General features: G+C 51.0%; 2 protein-coding genes across 6 annotated transcripts in view; both read left to right on the top strand.

Annotated features, from left to right (window-relative positions):
• RSPO1 (R-spondin 1) overlaps positions 1-16562 on the top strand; it is a 42712-nt gene that overhangs the window by 9686 nt on the left and 16464 nt on the right. For 3 of the 5 annotated variants that reach the window (XM_054012067.1, XM_054012066.1, XM_054012065.1), the window contains one exon: positions 8995-9097. In XM_054012067.1, the coding sequence (XP_053868042.1) occupies positions 9055-9097 (43 nt within the window). In that variant the 5' untranslated portion in view covers positions 8995-9054. Of the gene's footprint in view, positions 1-8994; positions 9386-9472; positions 9524-16562 lie in introns of those variants that run through there. The other 2 variants (XM_054012069.1, XM_054012064.1) reach the window with 2 other exon arrangements.
• Positions 12686-16152, top strand: LOC128827873 (zinc finger and SCAN domain-containing protein 29-like). The gene is made up of 2 exons (XM_054012070.1): positions 12686-14805; positions 15484-16152. Exons 1-2 carry the CDS (start codon positions 14262-14264, stop codon positions 15531-15533), a joined length of 594 nt encoding a protein of 197 aa, XP_053868045.1. The 5' UTR covers positions 12686-14261; the 3' UTR covers positions 15534-16152.

The raw sequence follows: 16562 nt of genomic DNA, 5'->3' as shown, positions 1-16562 counted from the left end.
CTGGCTGTGGGCAGGGACCAGTGGCTGTTCTGTACCAGGGAGAGCTGCCAGCCTGTCCAAAGATGGCGTGGCTTCATCAGCAAATCCCATGCTACTTCTCGCTTTCCGTGCAGGGTTTGCAGCGCGGGTCTGGATCATGGGATGGGAGCCACGTGTCCCATAATACCCAGGTCTGTCTCATGGGAAAGTGTGTTGTTCTTTGCATTGCAGGTGTGAGGGACTGTCCTTGTGTTGCAATAGCGTAGGACCACCTGCCTCATTATTATTATGTGTATCTGACAGTAGCACGTCCAGGCCCTACTCACAGTTCAGGACCCCATTGTAAAAGTGGCTGTAAAAAGAAACAGAAAATCCAGGGGGCTCACAGTCTGCAGCCTGTCGGGCTAATAGCATGGTCTGAGGCATCCAATCTAAATACTTCACAAGTGGAGACACAGACACTTGTGCTATAGAGGATGGAGGCAAATTTAGGGTGAAAATGATGGGCCAGGCTGTCCCCTGCCTAGCGGCTTGTGTGTCATTCACAGCTGTGCCCAGTGAGTGAGGTACCCCACTGCCAAACCAGGACGACAGCACAAATCCTGCCTGCGCCTGTGCACAAGGCTGGAGCACAGGGCCCTGGGGGTTTGTCCTCTGGGACACTTGTGAGACATGCTGCAGCCTTTTGCCAAGGCTCTGAACTGGGGATTTAACCCAGAATGATGCAGAAAGCTCCATCAGTGTCCGTCTTCGACCTACCTGTCTGGCTGCCCATCGGAACTCATTCCCCCCTGCAGCCCTGATCGAGGTGTGTCAGGCAACGAGCGACAGCTCGTCTGAACATGCTGAAGTGGGTTTGGTCTACTCCAATAGGCTGACCAGCTGTCAGGACCAAGGGGCAGCAATGCAAGCAGGCGTGAGAAGAGTGCAAAGTAAACAGGACCGAGACCGCAAAGTGGAGAGTCCTGTCAGACACATGGCAAAGCAAACACCTCCCAAGGCATTAGCCTGCTACAGCCTGGCCCCAAACAGCAAAGGTCTCAGCTGGTTACTTTGGTGCAAGTTTACGTGTAGAGGAGGTCTTAGGAACATAGGATTCACCATGCAGGCCTCTCTAGTCTGGTGCCTGCCTCTAGCCTTCGCCAATGCAGTGCCTATTGCTTCAGAGGAAGAGCAGAAAAGCCCATCACGCACCTGGCAAACTGTGCAGTGCTAGGGAGGTGGGGAGTAGCGATGGCCAAAGCACATTTGTTTAAAAACAAAAATCAAATGAATACTTGGAGAGGCACCGGCCCTGGGCCCACGCCCCACTTCAAACCCCAAAGCCTGGGGTGCTGTAGAGAGTGAGCAAAGGGGCACTCAGCAGGCTGGTGCCCTAGGTTGGTGTCGGCTCTGTCGTGTGTCCGACATGCGTCGTGCTGGCCCCTCTCTGCATGGGATGAATTTCACACATTGTTTCTAGCAAATAGTCATTTGATTTTCCTGGACTGTGTTCCCTTTCTATAAATATCCCGGCCAGCCGGTGAGCTGTACAGGCAAGAATTTTCACCGGAACAGTGAATTTTAAATCAATGTTGCAAAATATTAGTGGAAAACAAATTCTGAATGTGTAATGGTGAGTATTTACGCTGCAAACCTGACCGTAAGCATTACAGCGGTGCAGACGGGAAAGAGCCATACTGTGTCACCTACACACCCAGTCAAAACAGCTCAGCGTTTGAATTCCTGCAGCAAAGCGGCAGTGAAACCATTTGGGAAATAACTCGGAAGAATGAATAAATTCCAGAAATCTGCCCTTTGTGCAAAGAGCTAACGCGGTGAAATTCATCAGATAAATTGTGCATTACAAATGACAGATTATTCACCCAGCTCCAAGCCCTGATGCCAGCTTCCCCTCCCCCAAACATTCTTATCATGTAGCCAGCAGGCAGGGTTTGTGCTTGCGAGCGGGCAGGACTTCACAGGGGGTCGTACGCCGCTGCCATTGGAATATTATCTCCTTTGTCCTGTCTCCAGTCCTCACACAAGCATCTGGTCCTTCTCTCCCCGACTCAGTAAACCTTCAGGAGATCCCGTTTACATTACGGATAGCTGGATATGTTTAGCAAGGAGCAATATATCAGCAATTTGGTTATTATGGGTTATTTCTGCAATCTTCCAGGCAGATCATGTTGGTCTATCTCACCTCATGTGGAGGAGGCTAATGGTGAATTATCCAGATGGTTTACATTTTTTGGTTTGAATGGGGCTCCCAAGTACCAATTTATCCTGACAGAATTGCAAACAAGAAGGCTTGCTGTCATCTTGGATGCTAGGACAAGTCTCTCCACAAATGAACACAGAGCAATTCAGGTTACCCTAAATTCTCCCCGCCGAAGGGAAAACGGAATAAATCTCTTACCACCCTGCTAATATTTAGACTGGGAATAGTTTGCAGCAACCTGAGCTTGACTGATGTCTTCAATAGCTTGAAGAATCGTATTTCATGGCCCGAGATTGGGAGGAAGAGCTGGGAACAGGTCCTCCTGCCCCATCCATTCACTTTCCCCTTTCTCTGTGTGAAAGATGAAAGCACCTCAGGAGTCTAGGCTGGAGCCTTCGGGGAACACTGGAATCTGTTGTTTCTGATTTCTCCTGTGCATTTGAGATGTAGTTACACAGGAGGTCAGGCTAGCCCCCTTCTAGCTTTAAAATCTCGGGAGTGTCTGCAGAGAAGGCAAATTTTAGCTAAATATCTCAGCATGCCCCACCTCCAGCTAGGACACAAACTCACTTGCTCTGCTGGGCCAGCAGCCACCCCTGGCTTCTGAGGTTTTGTCTGGGGTAGAACATGGAACATGAAAGGAATTTGCTTCGAGTGTGTTGGCACCCTCCGAGGTTGCTTTCCATGTGAAACTCCAAGGCCTTTGCACGGCAGAAGCCCCAACTGGAGGGTTTAAGTGGGATGTAAGTGGTGCACAGACATGATGCTGGCCCAGCCCTCTGCGTGCGGGGAGTTTTCTCTGTGAAAGTTCTAGCAGCTGTGTTTACAGCTGGGAATGTTTGCCTAGACAGCGAATTCTGCAGAAGGACTGGAGACGGTTCTCAGAAGCCAATTTTGAATTCATAATCATGACTATTTGAACCAGAAACCTGCTGTAATCAGCAAAAGGAAAGCTACCATGTGACCAGTGTGTCCAATCAAAAGGAATGGTGCTGGAATTTCAAATACTGAACACATGCAATGAACCAGTGCTTTATTTGCAATGAAATAGGTGCCAGGGCTCAAGCAATTTTTTTACTGTCATAACTGACATGGCAAGCCCAGAGGCTGTGACCTGCCAGGCCCAGAGGTGCCGGGGCTGTGACCTGCCAGGCCCAGAGGTGCCGGGGCTCTGACCTGCCAGGCCCAGAGGTGCTGGGCTCTGACCTGGCACAAATTAACTAACCACTGCAATGAACGGCTTGTGGGCTGAGAATGGTCTGCAGAAATAGTTCGGTGACTGATTTTGCACCAGGAGTTCCTTTGGGAGAATCGGACCCCAACTGCAGGGGGAGAAGAAGGCAGGACATGCCAGATTCATTGTTTGTTGCAACTCCTCCACCCTGCTGTAGTCTGAGGGTGAGTTTTGGAAACTACATTTCACCTTTCTCCTGTATCTCAGAGTCTGTTGGAGCAGCAAGGGAAATGCATCCCAGGGTCCAGCCCTCTCCCCTCTCTGCGAATTCCCTGTCTCTGGCCTGCAGATGTTACCATGAACTCCTCAGCAGCGGAGTGCACGTGGGGAGATTGGTGGGCTTCACATTCAGGTCCCAAGCCACACAAGGCTTTCTAGATCAAAGGCAATGCACAGAATTGCAGCTGGAAGCCAGTGCAGATGTCGAGGAATTGGAGCAAAAATGCTCCCTGCAGTGAATGTCATCTAGCGTTAGTCACAAACACGGGGCGGTTGTAACCGTCAGGCAATATTGTGCTGCTCTTGCCCTATTCACAAGTCAGTGTTGTCTAGTCTGTAATAAGAGCCTGGCTGCCTGTTGCTCCAGTGCAAACCCTGCCGTGTGCGTCCAGAGAAGACTACGTCCCCGCCACCCCCCATAGCCATGCTCCTGGCCTCACTGTGTCGCGGGTGGAGGCTCCCCAGGAGCCGCCTATGGCCGATGGGATCCTGTCCTGGAGCCGCAGACACTTGTTTAGAGGAGAATATTTTTGCTGCCTTTGCTAGCTCTGCCTCCCTCCTACGGTGCCTCAGTGACTCCCTCTGGCGAGAGCAGAGCCCGGAGAGGTGGGGTACTAGGTGGGTCCAAATCCAGGCTAAACTCTGTCTCTCCGATGAGCTCTGTGAACTTGCCTGGGCCCGATGGAGTAAAATGAGAACACTCGGACCAGTCCAAAGCTTTGGGCCTGGGAAGCGCCTGGCTGCAGGTGTTGGGAGCGGCTGGCTGCTGTTCACCCCCAGGCAGCTGAGAAGGTGATTGCAGATGAGGACAAGTGTATAGGACGTGCACTTTGCTGCAGAAGGGCCCAAACTCAGCCACAACCCTCCTCTGCTCCAGAGCGGGATGTCCACGCTGCGCCACGTGACCGTGCACGCCCTCTCTTCGTGTGTGTGTCAGTCCGGGCCAGGGGGAAGGGGATCGCGCCGCCCCCGCACACAGCCCCACGTTGGGAAACACTCCTCGGCCTCACTGAAGCACTTGACAATGTTTATAAAGCAACCGGCAGCAAACAGCCTTCAAAGCACAGCACAAGTTGGTGTTTCCCCGAGTGACTAACTATTTCTTTGAACCCCCTCTGGGTGCTGCTGCAGGATCTAACGACAAGCACATGGGAAGCGCTGTGCTCCTGCCAGGGCAGCTTTCAGGGGGCCACAGCAGGGCCGTGGTGAAGCTCAAAGTCACGAGGCTAGGAGGAGGGCAATGACCCTTTGCCCGGCGTGTGAGAAATAGTTCCCAGGCCTCAGCATTGTGCGGCAACCTCAGCTTTCCATTTGAGCATGAACACCTCAATCGGAGATGTGCTGTCGCAACACATGGGCAAGATAGGGGTCATGTCCCCGTCTAGCGGCTGGTCCATTAGAGGATGATGGTCTATTACCGCCACCAGCTAACGGGACTTACTGCTTCAGCTCAAGTGGTAGAGGCCTGTAGTTTGGTGCTGGGTTCAAATCCTACTGCCAGCCAGTGCTCAGGGTTGTTACGCTGTTAGAGCAGGGGAGGGGCACACTTTCCTGAATCCATCTCCTCTGTTCAGTGCTGGCCCTGCCCTGGCCCTCTGCCAAGGGGGATCTCCCCCGTCCTGGGCATCGCCAGAGACCTCTTTCCTTCCTCTCATGCTGAGTGCCCAGAGCAGCTAGCCCAGAATTCCTCTTGGCCATGGGGCCTGTATTCAGCAGTGGAGTTGAATATTCCCCAGCGCTGGCCCTGAGGCACATTCTCACCCTCAGCTGCTGCTTAAGAGTGTATCTGTTCCTTCCAGCTGGAGGCAGGCTAAGCCACAGGGAGTGAGAGGCGGGTAAAGGACTTCAGCGGGCCCAGAACTGTTCTCAAAGGCCCGGAGGCACTTCCACTGACTGCACTGGGCTTTGGCTCAGGTCTCAAGATCGTGGACGAAAACTTCATTGCCTGGGCTGGGACATTGGACACTAGCTGGGACAAAAGACTAGGCAATGCACTGGGCTGGCCTAGAGGAACTAACAGGGCTGTGGATTCTCTGCCGGCCTGGGGTAACGGGAGCAGGATTGCACAAGAAGTGATACTTTAAAGTAGTGGGTTTAATGCCCAGAGGAGTGCAGTGGAGATACAGTTTCTCTAAGCTCTTGGCTACTGTGGTGATGGGCCGGGAGGCAGTGACAGGAATGACCATCAGAATCCTCTTCGTCAGCCAGTGTGTCTCCAAGCCAAGACAAGTTCCAGGAGAAGTCCCCGGGGTGGGGAACCAGAGCGATGACCCCCTCCTATAGGTAATGCCAGCACAGGTTTGCAAGATCTGCCCAGGCCTCTTCCCCTGGCTGGCTGTCGCTGGTTGGTACCTGCATGCTAGTGGGATTCGAGGCTGGGTTTGCAAGTGCTGGTCTGAAGCCAAAGTCTGAGCGCTGTAAACAGCCCGCTGGCTGCTCCCGGCTGACCCGCGGAGGGAGGGAGAGGCTGCCACGCTGAACTGTAGGAGGCACCGGCAGATTGCTGCATAGCTGAGATTAGCAGCATGGCACGTGGCTTGAACTGTTTGCAGACTCATTTTGGAGGCCTACGGCCAGATCCTCAGCTGGTGCAGATGTCCATGGCTCCACTGAAGGCAATGGAGCTGCTCCACTTTACGCCAACCAAGCACCTGGGCTCCTAGTGTATAAACTCTGCGGAAAGCCCCTTCCCTTCAGCGTGTGAGAGATCCTGGAACCATGGGGGGTGGGGACGCTCTCCGTGCCAAGCTCCTAGCGGTTTAGAATCAGCACATGTGGGGGTCTTACTGCAGCCCCCACTGAGTTCCAGACCCATTTAGGCTGGCCCTGGGAGCATCGGCGATGCAGAGTTATTTTAAAGGGATTAAAATCATTTTCTGTTTCATTTGACCTCACAGCATGAATGTTGTCCCTTTTATTCCCACACAATGGCTGCAGTTGGTGGGGTTTTGCATTGCTAGAAGAGCTGTGTCAGAGTTTTCTATTTAGCCGGGATGTCTCACTTCCTCCCAGACACACAATACACAGAAAACTCACCTCCTCGATCATTTCCAAAGCGAAGCAGCACGTTGTTCCCTTGGCTGCACTGTCTGGGCAGTGCGCTTATGTCTGGAGTCCAGGCCAACACTGCCAGTTCTGCGCGGTTGCTAGGTTTGTTTTCAAACGCTGTCGCTGTTGATCACACCTCAAATCCTGAAGCTTCCCCCTTTTATCCGTCCTTGCTCATTCTGGGAAGTGTCGTGCTAGAGCTGGAAGGAAACGGCTTTTATCATGAAAACATGTTGTTCTTTTTTAACATCTTTTGTTCAAGGTCATCCAGATCTTCAGTTAGACCTTGGAACTCGCTGCCACAGGATGCCACTGAGACTAGAAACGTAACAAGATTCAGTGCGCAATTAGGCATTTACCCGGAGGGCAGGAATGTCCAGAGTCATTATGGTTAGTGCTGAAAGAAGGGTATTGGAAGGGAGATAAAACTCCAGGCTTCAGGGCTTAAACCAATCCCTAACTATTAGGAGTTAGGGACCTTCATGAGGGCCAATTATCCCACACGTGCTACTGCAGGTTTCTTACCCCTTCCTCTGAAGCAGCTGGTGTTGGCCCCTGTCAGAGGCAGGACACAGGCCTAGATGGACCCTGAGTCTGATCCAGTCTGGCAATTCCCATGTTCCTGAGAGTGTTACAAATATGAATGAATTAATCTGCTCTAGGGCACGTCAGTATTACTGGAGTGGAAAAGTGTCTTGTGGTTAAGGCACTGGTCCAGGACCAAGGACATCAGGCATCATTGTCACAGACCCCTGTGTGACCTTGGTCAAGTCACTTAGTCGCTCCGTGCCTCAATTACCGAGCTGCAAAACAGGAATAATAATTCTGCCTTGTCTATTTAGGTTGTAAGGTCTTTGGGGTAGGGGCTGTCTCTTACAATGTGTGTGTGCAGCAGTAGCTCAAGGGGGGCCGGTACTTGGTTGAGCATCACTGTAATACAAGTCGTAATATATTAAGTCCATTTTACAGATAGAAGAAATGGGGCACAAAGAAGTAAGAGATTTGTTCAGAGGTTACACAGCAAATGAGTGGCGGAGGCAGATGAGAACCCAGGGGCCCTGACTTCCAATCCCCTATTACAGACATTGCTGGCACCCTTTTCTCCTATAGGGACATTGTCACACACACAGATAGGCTGACCAGACAGCAAATGTGAAAAATTGGGACGTGGGTGGGGGTAATAGGTACCTATATAAGAAAAAGACCCAAAAATCGGGACTGTCCCTATAAAATGGGGACATCTGGTCACCCTACACACAGACATTTTCTCTCATTTCTCTTTACCCCCCTAGAACAATGGCACAGAACAATTTGCTTTTTGTCGGAGTTGCTCTTGCCCTGATTTATCCATCCGCACATGCCACCATTGCTTCCCGACTGATACATCACTGTTCATTGCAGTGACGTCAGCACAGCTGTGCGAATAGTCTTTGTTAATTAACTTGGGCTTCCTCTGCTGGCTGGATCTACAGTAGCAGCAGAGCGAAGGCAGGAGACAGCCCTAAAATGACAACTCCTGCGCATGGTTTGGTGAATTTATCAAGTATTTCCGATTTGTAAAAGATGGATGATCTAGGACACTTTCCAGGTGATGACAATGTTTTAAGGCTGGGAAAACGTGGGGCCTGTGCCTTGTCCTGGGCAAAGCTGACTGACAGAAGAGTCATTTTGCTATTTCCAGGGGCTTTTTTAAATTTTGTTGTGCAGGACATTTTGGCTTGTGGTTCTGCCCTGGGAAATCGTATCTAGTCTGTACGAGGGAGGATGAGCAGCACTGTCCCTACGCACAGCATGAAATCTCAGTAGCTACAATCACATCAATAGCTACTTAAGTCACCAGACATTCAATGAGGCCACTCGACGGGAGACATCTCTGAAGCTGGCAGCCTACAAGAGCCACGCCTACAGCTGGTCGCCATCAGACGAGCAGTGATCGGGACTGGCAGCACTCTAAGTACATTCTAGCTAGAAATAGGCCAGCCCTTATTCAATGTAAAAACTACACTCAGTCAGGTTAACGTTCTCAAAGGAAATAGGTTGCTATTAGTTTTTAAGCAAACAGGAACTTCCAGATATGTCCGTGAAGTAATTTTACCTGTCAATCTCCTCCCTGCAGATCTGCTGCCTGACACCTCCCCCCCGCCCCTTTCTGCCCTTCCAGGGCTCTGTGATGTTGTTATTCCTCCCGGCCTGCTATTTCATCCTGCACTTGTATATTAATTCTCGCGGAGTCCCGCTGAGCAGTGTATGCACGAGATGTAAAATAACATTGATTATTCCATAAGGTTAATCTGTTCCTTTTCCCTTCCAGTTTGTGTGGGGGTGTTTGGAAGCTACAAGCAGCTAACGCTCACGGCGTGGGAGCCCCCAGATGGGACTAGATCCACGCTCCGGTGCTCCTTATGGGGTTGAAGGTAGACTCATGTTACCTACTACCTAAGTTTTCTGTGGCTGATATTATGGTGTGCGGATATGGTCCTGTACCAGGCATCGTGTACAGACTTTCAGTCCTGATCCAGCCCAAGACACACTAGCAGGAGCAAACCCAGACACCACGCTGTGGAACGGACTCTCGATCACCCTGCAGTCTAGGCACTGGGAAGTTACTATGCAGCTTGGACTGTTTCTGGTGGTGGTTTTTCTAAGCTTGATGGATCTGACAGGCAGCAGCAAGGTGGTGAAGGGCAAGAGGCAAAGACGAAGTATGTATGAAATGCTTTTCTTCTCTGACTCCCTCTCGCGATGCAGAATGTCACTGTCTGTGCGTAACATGCCCCTGTTGTTCGCAGGCACCCAAAGGGCCGGGGAGCAGCAGCTGTTTAGGGAGAAGCTGGCGCAGGGTAAGCAGTGCAGAAGGGGGGGTAGCGTGGGATTGTTACCACGCCCAAGGCATAAGGTAACGGTTTGACATGTGGCTCAGTCCCTGACTGTGTAAGCTCCTCAGGGCAGGGGCTGGGGCTGTTGTGTCTTTCCAGGTCAGTGCCTAACAAATCCCACAAGGAGCCTGGCTGGAAAGATACCCCACTTTCTCTTGCTGTCAGATAGGGAACATTTCTAAGTTTGCTTCCTCTGCACCCAGCTTTTCTCCTGGCTGGACTGATGGTTCCCCCGTCCCTTACTGAGCACGGAGCAGGAACTGGTTGCTCCGACTCCGCAGGAACACGGTGATCTTATGTTCCCCAAAGCTGGCCCCCAGCTCATAGCTCAAGGGAGACCGACTGGGCTCTGGGTTTGTAACAACCGGCAGCCCTGTTCCAGATTTCCATTAAGGAACCTGCAGCTTCTATGCCAGGGAGAAGGAGAGGCAGGTGTGGCCCGTGAGAGCCCGCGGTGGCTACAGAGTGTGTGGACGAGAACAGAGGCAGGTGCATGGAGTAGAATAGCAACAGGGGCTGCAAGTGAATCAGGAAAATTCACTGCGCTGAGGGCTGGCGAGTGCACCCAGGAAACTGAAAAAGAAAGTTTCCGCTCCAGGAATTATGAATGGGCCAAGCCCCGGCCCCCTCTTTAACAAAGCACACAGACTCGGAGCTAGTGACCAAGCTTTCCAAGGACGGGCTGTGCTGGTAACTCAAAGCAATAAGAGCATTTCAGCCTAAACTTCCTGCCTGAGATTGGCAGATCCCGGCGACTGTAGCTCACCCTCAGCCCCTCCTGCAAAAACCCTCTGCTTGTCTCAAGCCCAATGAGCCAGGCTGCACCCTCTTTAGAGCCTGGTGAAAGTCAATTGGGCCCACCTGCCAGCGTGACTCAGCAGTACTTATCCTGCCTCTCAAGGGGGGGTTAATAGCTGAGCCTGCATCTCACAGGGGCTGAGGCCGGCTCTGTACACAAACTTGCATGGAAATAACAAAGGGGGGTGACTTAAACCCCAGTTCGTTATTTTGGTGCAAGTCAGCGTGGCATGAAAGGGGCTGCTGTTTGATTTAGCTGGAGTTGGTTATTGCTTTACAGCCATCTCTCTGCACAGAGTTGCTCCGGTTTAACTAACAGTGCATTTTAAACTGATGTGTGTGGACACTCTCAGATCACTTCAGCAGGATCAGGAAGTGTGCAGGTGCAAGTCAACTGATATCTCCAGTTTTAAACTGATGTAAGAGCATCCACACAGGGGTTTGCACCAGTTTTACTACACTGGCTTTTTAACTGATTTACATTAAACTGGTCCAACTAGTGTGTGTCTGTGAGTCCTAAGGGAGGCCTGCAGCAGTCACTTGCTCCAGGGAAGATGTGCTCTCATGGTTAATGTTATAAATTATGAGTCCCAAATGGGTCTCAATTACAATCTTAGCTAGGGGGCCATCCATCAGCACCACAGCAGGCAATATCTGCCACGGTGTCGAGCTCGCGACTCCCGTGGGCCCTGGGGCAGAGTAAACCTATCGTCCCTGGCATTGCAGTGACACCCTTCCTGTGCCGCTGGAATGAGCCACGCAGTGTCTGCCAGTGGTGCTGGAACTAGGGGACTGGCGGGGGGACTGACACACCCCACCCCCGCCAAACACCAAATACATGGTTTCCATCAGCAGCACTCCCGCTGTAAAAATTGTCCCCCCCAACCCCCGGTGCCTGTACGTAATGCATGAAGCGTGGTGATGGGCAGTGCGTGTAGAGCTGAGGGGGGAAGCCATCTGGCCTGGAGGACTTTACCCCAGAATATATTAATCTCTGGTGCAACTTCAGGGGCATCAGTAGAGTTACAGCAAGGAGGAATTTGGCCCAATGCCCCCTCTTGTCTTCCTCTCTCCTCCCCACCTCCTTTCTCCCTGACTAGCACTCGCTGGCCCCTCCTGCCAATCCATAAAGCACTTGGGAAGCTGCACACCAAAGCTTGCCCTCCTGACCCCTTCCCGTCTGATGGTCGCTGCCAGCCCACCCTGCATCGGGGCAGTGTGTGGATCCTGTTCCTGCTGCGTGTGGACGCGATATGGCAAAAGGCGGTGCTTAGAGAGGTTGCTGCCCTGACGGGGCAGCACTGAGGAAACTGTGGGACACGCTGGAGCACTCCTGAGACGTTAAAGCTGCCAGGAGTGGGAAAGCCAGGGAGCCGTGCACTCCCCTTCTCCGAGAGCTCACCACAGCCCTTCCCATTCTGCCTTGTTAAATACAAACAGCCAGGTTGGGTCAGACCAATGGCCCATCTAACCCAGTGTCCGGTCTTCTGACAGTGGCTGATGGCAGGTGCTTCAGAGGGAATGAGCAGAACAAGCCATCTTATCGAGTGATCCATCCCCTGTCGTCCAGTCCTATCCTCCATGAACTTATGTAGTTCTTTTTTGAACCCAGTTATACTTTTGGCTTCACAACATAACCTTGGCAAGGAGTTCCACAGGTTGACTGTGTATTGCGTGAAGAAGTTTTGAACCAGCTGCCTATTAATTTCAATGGGTGACCCCAGGTTCTTGTATTACTGGAAGGGATAAACAGCACTTCCTTACTGACTTTCTCCACACCATTCCTGATCTATCATATCCCCTCTCCTCCGTAGCCGTCTCTTTTCTAAGCTGAACTGTGCCAGTCTTTTTAATCTTCCCCCATAAGAAAGCTGCTCCACGTCCTTAATCATTTCTGTTGCCCTTTTCCCAATCCCAATATATCCTTTTGGCGATAGGGCAACCAGAACTGCAAGCAGTGTTCAAGGTGTGGACGTACCATGGATTTATATAGAGGCAATATGATATTTTCTGTCTTATTATCGATCCCTTTCCTAATGGTTCCTAACATTCTTTTGGCATTTTTCATTGCTGCTACACATCGAGCAGATGTTTGCAGTGAATTATCCATGATGACTCAAAGATCTCTTTCCTGAGTGGTAACAGCTAATTTAGACCCCATCATTTTATATGTATAGTTGGAATTATGTTTTCCAGTGTTGCATTTATCAGCATTGAATTTTATCTATCATTTTGTTGCCCAGTCCCCCAGTTTTGTGAGATCCCTTTGTAACTCTTTGCAATCAGCTTTTTATTTAACTACCTTGAGTAATTTTGTATCATCTGCAATCTTTGCCACCCTTCTTCCAGATCATTTACAAATATGTTAAATAGCACTGGTCTCAGTACAGAGCCTTGGGGACACCGCTATTTACCTTTCTCCACTGTGAAAACTGACCATTTGTTCCTACCCCTTTGTTTCCTATCTTTAACCAGCTATTTATCCATGAGAGTACTTTCCCTCTTATCCCATGACTGCCTACCTTGTTTAAGCACCTTTGATGAGGGACCTTGTCAAACGCTTTCTGAAAGTCCAAGTAGACTATATCCACTGGTTCACCCTGGTCCATGTTTGTCTGACACCCTCAAAGATTTCTAACAGATCGATGAGGCATAATTTCCATTTGTATAAGCTGTGTTGACTCTTCCACAACATATCATGTTCATCTACATGTCTGATAATTTTGTTCTTTATTATAGTTTCAACCAATTTGTCTGGTACTGAAGTCAGGCTTACTGGCCTGTAATTGCCAGAATTGCTTCTGGACCCTTTTTTAAAAATTGGCGTTACATTAGCTGTCCGCCAGTCATCTGGTCCAGAGACTGATTTAAGTGACAGGTTACATACCACAGTTAGTAGTTCTGCAATTTCATATGTGAGTTCCTTCAGAACTCTTGGGTGAATACCATGTAGTCCTAGTGACTTACTACTGGATCACTTGATGATTATCTGTTCTGTTCATTCCCTCTGGGGCACCTGGCATTGACCACTGTCGGTAGACAGTGAGATAGATAGACTTTGGTCTGACCCAGTAGGGCCGTAATTTATCAATGTGTTCCAAAGCCTCCTCTATTGACACTTCAGTCTGGGACAGTTCCTCAGATCTGTCACCTAAAAAGAATGGATCAGATATGGAATTCTCCCACTCATCCTCTCCAGTGAAGACTGATGCTAAGAATTCATTTAGCTTCTCTGCAACTGCCTTGTTTTCCTTGATTGCTCCTTTAGCACCTCGATTGTTCAGTGGCCCCACTGATTGTCTGGCAGGCTTCCTGATTCTGATGTACTTAAAAATATTTTGCAACTAGTTTTTGTGTCTTTTGCTAGTTGCTCTTCAAATTCTTTCTTGGCCTGGCTAATTATACTTCTACACTTGACTTGCCAGAGTTTAAATTCCTTTTGGTTTTCCTCAGTAGGATCTGACTTCCAGTTTTTCAAAGATGTCTTTTTGTCTCTGACCACCCCTTTTAGGCCCCGTCTACACTTTGTGCTCAGTAAAGCAGCTTTGAGTGCTGTAACTCCCGTGGTTACACACTGCCAAGCCACTTAGCGCGCAGAAACTGCGCAGATGCAGCACTCTAAAAAAACCACCCTGACGAGAGGTGTAGAGCTTTCTGCGCTGGGGCTACAGCCCTGCAGTGCCAGTGCAGACATCATGGCGATTACAGAGCTGCGACTGGCCTCTGGGAGGTGTCCCACAATGCCTGTTCTCACCTCTCTGGCCATCGGTTTGAACTCTACTGCCCTGCCCTCAGGGGACCAAACGGCAGCCCCACCCCGTGCATTCCTTTGCAGATTTGAAAGTCCCCTTCCTGTTTGCTCCGTGACACATGCAGTGGTCTCAACACATCTTTCCAGGTGGCCATGCCTGCTCCACATGCCAGGCGATCTCCCGCTTGGAGCAATGCCGAGCTGCTGGATCTCATCAGCATTTGGGGAGAGGAGGCTGTGCAGTCCCAGCTGTGCTCCAGCCGTAGGAATGATGATACCTACGGACAGATGTTACGATGCATGAGAGAAAGGGGCCATGACCGGGACACACTGCAGTGCAGGGTCAAAGTGAAGGTGCTGCGGAACGCCTACCACAAGGCGTGGGAGGCAAACCGCCACTCTGGTGCTGCGCCCATGAGCTGCCGGTTCTACAAAGAGCTGGACGTGATACTCAGTGGTGACCCCACCTCCACTGCGAAGGTCCCTGTGGATGCTTCGGTGGCTTCGTTGTCAGTCGAGAGTGGACCGAGCCAGGAGGAGGCAATCTTGGATGAGGATGTGAAGCGGGAACCAGACGTAGAGGACATCTCGGCGGCCAGAGATGCATGCAGCCAGCAGCTCTTTTCTACCCCGGAGGAGGCTAGCCAGTCACAGCAGTCGGATCTTGGCAAAGTGCAAACAGGAGAGGAGGCCCCTGGTAAGTGAATCTGATTTTGGGAATCACTGAAGCGAGTTGTTGGGGGCAGGAGGGTTGCAGAAAGCAGGCTGGTCTCCCACCGCATGCCTAGTCTGAGCGGCGGAACAGGCTGTTGATTGACTCCCTCACTTCACGGGAATCTCCCTCAGAGATCTCTGGGAAACTCTCGTGGAGATACTGGGCAATCCGCTCCTGCGGGTTCCTTGGCAAAGCTGCTTTGTTTCTTGCCCCATTAATGGTAACTTTCCTGTGCCACTCTGCCGTCACGGGAGGGGCGGGGGGGACACCATAGCTGCACACAGGCGAGCCACATAGGGGCCAGGGCGGAAGCTGCAGGCTTGAAGAAGCCCCTCCCTTGATTCCCTGCTCACCCTCAGCAGCGAGAGATCTTCCATAATGATCCCCTCCTGTGGAAAGTGTGGGGACGGGATTGATTATCAGACCCACCCTACAGTGCTCCCCAAGTGCCCAAGAGCCACGTGCCCAGTATATAGTGATTTCCCCTGCCCCTGCAGCTACTCACCATTTTGGGGGTCTTGTGGCTCATGTGTGCTTGCCTGGGGTCAGCCAGTTAGTCTCAGGTGTGTGAGTACTCGCTGGGTTTTAAAGCACTGAAACAGTGTTGTCTGTGTTGCAAACAATACTGCTTCTGTAAAATGTTGCATTTAAACTTCACAGAGATGACCTTGGGAGGCCAGCCTCCCTTACTGGCAGCAGAACGGTTGTGAAGAATTAGAAAGCGTCCAAGAAGAACTAAGGAGGACTTTTTGCGTGAGGTTATGATGCACTCCGCTGCCGAGAAAAAGGAATTGAAGGCAGGACAGCGAGAAGAGGGAACGAAAGGAGAACGCGGCACACCAGAAAGAAGCCACAGAGCGGCTCTTAACAGTTATGGAACGACAAGTGGACACGCTCCAGGGGATACTAGCTCTTCAAACCAAGCAGCTCCGCGCCCGCCCTCCCCTGCAGCCGCTGTTACAAAACTCTTTCCCAGGCGCCGTCCTTCCCCCACCAACACACTCTTATCAACCTCCTGGCTCCAGTCTCTACCTGCAGCATTCCACTCCTCCCTCCTCCCAGTCCAGCAGTGTGGCCTCCCACTACCCACTGCACTCAACACCCAGCCCTCTGCAGTCTGGCCCTGCTGAAGTACAGCACCCGCTGCATCATACTCCAAAGGAGAAGGTTGGGTATGATCCCTGGACATACACAAATCTGTAGCCGTCCCGGGACCCCTCCTCCTCTTGAGACCTTCCATTCCCCCATCCCTCTCCCTGCTGATGAATTTTTTCATTTGACTCTCTCCTCTGATTGTTGTCTTTCAATAAAATAATTGTGTTTGCTTGAAAACAATCTTTATTCTATTAACTGAAAGCAAAAAGAGCCCTGCAAAGCAACATACAATTACGTTAAGGCCCCTTCTTGCATCATGTGCACCAATCACCTCCTAGCATTACAAGCACTGCAATCCTGAGCATAGCAACAAATATTAGTGGCTTTCAGCTTCAAATTGCTGCCTCAAGGCATCCCTGATCCTTATGGCCCCGCACTGCGCCCCTCTAATAGCCCTGGACTCCAGCTGTTCAAACTCCACCTCTGCGCGCTGAGCCTCTGCGGTCCAGCCCTGAGTGAAGCTTTCACCCTTCCCTTCCCAAATATTATGGAGCATACAGCACGCAGCTATAAGCACAGGAATATTGTCATCGGCCATGTCCAGCTTCCCATACAGGCATCGCCAGTGGGCTTTTAAATGGCCA

The sequence above is a fragment of the Malaclemys terrapin genome, chromosome 22, assembly GCF_027887155.1.
Source record: "Malaclemys terrapin pileata isolate rMalTer1 chromosome 22, rMalTer1.hap1, whole genome shotgun sequence".
NCBI classification, from domain to species: domain Eukaryota; kingdom Metazoa; phylum Chordata; order Testudines; family Emydidae; genus Malaclemys; species Malaclemys terrapin.
Note: the sequence above shows the minus strand (reverse complement) of the source record. Positions and strands in the feature narration are given on the sequence as shown.

Coding starts and splice junctions, on each gene's coding strand:
- LOC128827873 (XM_054012070.1), top strand. CDS start 14,262: ATGCCTGCTCCACATGCCAGGCGATCTCCCGCTTGGAGCAATGCCGAG. Junction 14,806..15,483: donor AACAGGAGAGGAGGCCCCTG/GTAAGTGAATCT, acceptor TAAACTTCACAG/AGATGACCTTGGGAGGCCAG.